At 35.2% G+C, this 1,804-nt stretch overlaps 1 protein-coding gene across 1 annotated transcript; it reads left to right on the top strand.

Moving 5' to 3' along the window:
• Positions 1-243: 243 nt before the first annotated feature.
• On the top strand, positions 244-1,192 carry LOTGIDRAFT_175849 (hypothetical protein; the record flags this gene model as incomplete). Its single annotated transcript, XM_009061495.1, has 3 exons — positions 244-319; positions 679-849; positions 1,107-1,192. 3 exons carry the CDS (start codon positions 244-246, stop codon positions 1,190-1,192), a joined length of 333 nt encoding a protein of 110 aa, XP_009059743.1.
• Between the last annotated feature and the right edge of the window lie 612 nt (positions 1,193-1,804).

Raw genomic sequence — 1,804 nt, 5'->3', positions numbered from 1 at the left:
AACATGGTTTATCAAACTTAAAAGTCAAATTTTGGATATTGTTAAAACTTGGGCCATAGCATATTACCTCTATGACAAGGAAAAGAAAGCACTATTGGTAGACACTTTTAACATCGCTTCTTAATTCAGATGGTGATCTGACGCTGTTCCACTGTTCATAAATGATTGCAGGGAGATTTAAAATGAACAGGTGGTTGTAACATTCTGCGTAGGATAACTTGTAACTGTGTTAAGGATGCCTAAATGTATACTCAAATAGTAAAACAGGCTAACGGAGTCATCCGTTACGCTTATGGAGGTGTTGAGTTTGAGGACACATGTAAGCAGAAAATTGGATTTGCTAAGGATTTTGATAGATTTAGCTCTGATTTTTTTTATTGGGGTTGCGTTTGAGTTTATGTACACATTGCGTATGCTGTGTATAGTATGCTAACAGGTCGCAAACTCCAATGTTCCCAACTGCAAAGCATGGAAATAGCACGAGCAATAGCGCGGCAATGCCAGGACGAAAAACGTGCAAATGTCAGAGTGGCTTTAGGAAACTATTATCAGTTACCAGAACAGATCACAAACTTATAGTTGAGCGCCGTTTAAGAGGTGCTGCTTAAAAGCAAATGGTCACCAACTATTAGAAATAATTAAATCTTGGTTCCGTAAGTCCTGTTTTATATCATCTAGGTCCTGCTTGTGGACCTCCTCCAGTCCCAAAAGGTCATCAATTATTAGAAGTCATTGAATCCCCTGGTAATTATACAGCAAGATATAAATGTGGTCAATATTACGTTCATCGTCAAATAGGCGAAACACGATGTATTGGTGATTCAGACTGGACGGAAACACCATGCAAGGGTAAGTATACTATTAACACTTCATCAATTACAAACTTAATGAAAGTTTATCAGCAATTTCTCTAGAAGAAGGTCTGGCCATTCGAAGCGTACGTGTCTTACCTTAGTTGGCTGCGTAGTTCTCTTGCGTGATGTTTCGACGCAAACTCAGTAAAATGAAAGTAGCTGCATAATTTCTTTTCAACAATTGCAACGAAAGAATATTTTCAACATTTTAAATAACTTGAAAAACCACAATATTGTTTGGTTAATTTACAGATACGTCCCGGCTAAGAAACCTGGGTGGAAAATCGTCTTTCTTACAGAATGAGCTATCATTTGCCTTATTCAGATTTTATACATAAATATTGTCCTTTTCTTTAAAAATATAAACTTTGTATAAATCCAACCAATCATGTAGGTATTAATATTAATAACCTTTTTTTTAAAAAATCGAACGATTTTGTCAGGCGTAGTGATTTGAACTTGATTCGTTAGTTCTGAATGATTGCATACAAACCCAGAACAAAAAGTTATTCTAGAAAAAAGAATGTGGATGGCTACAGACGAAATCGGTTTAAAGGAATTGTAAATATGTTTCTAAAATTGTTATTTGTTTCGGGGACATTGTAGCATCAAATTCTTCAATTTGCAGTTCCAAAAGTGTTTCATGACGTCACCAATCACGAAGGGCCCTATGTGATAAAGCATAATTATCTTGCAGGAATTACAGACGTTCGATTGAGAATTGGAATAACGCAAATAATTGCTATCAATGTCCACGATGCACTGAAAATTTTTATAAAAAATCTTTACAATCCCTTTAAAACGCAACTAAGTGTATTCATATTCACGTGCACATTACTTAGTGCATTCAACCGGAAATTGGCATTCACATATTAATTAACAATTAAAAAACACAGATCTCAAGAGTACAATTTAAAACAACATATAAATAGATAAGCGATGCCTTATGC

Source organism: Lottia gigantea, assembly GCF_000327385.1.
Source record: "Lottia gigantea unplaced genomic scaffold LOTGIsca_482, whole genome shotgun sequence".
Taxonomy (NCBI): Eukaryota; Metazoa; Mollusca; class Gastropoda; family Lottiidae; genus Lottia; species Lottia gigantea.
This window is presented reverse-complemented; position numbering and strand designations above follow the sequence as displayed.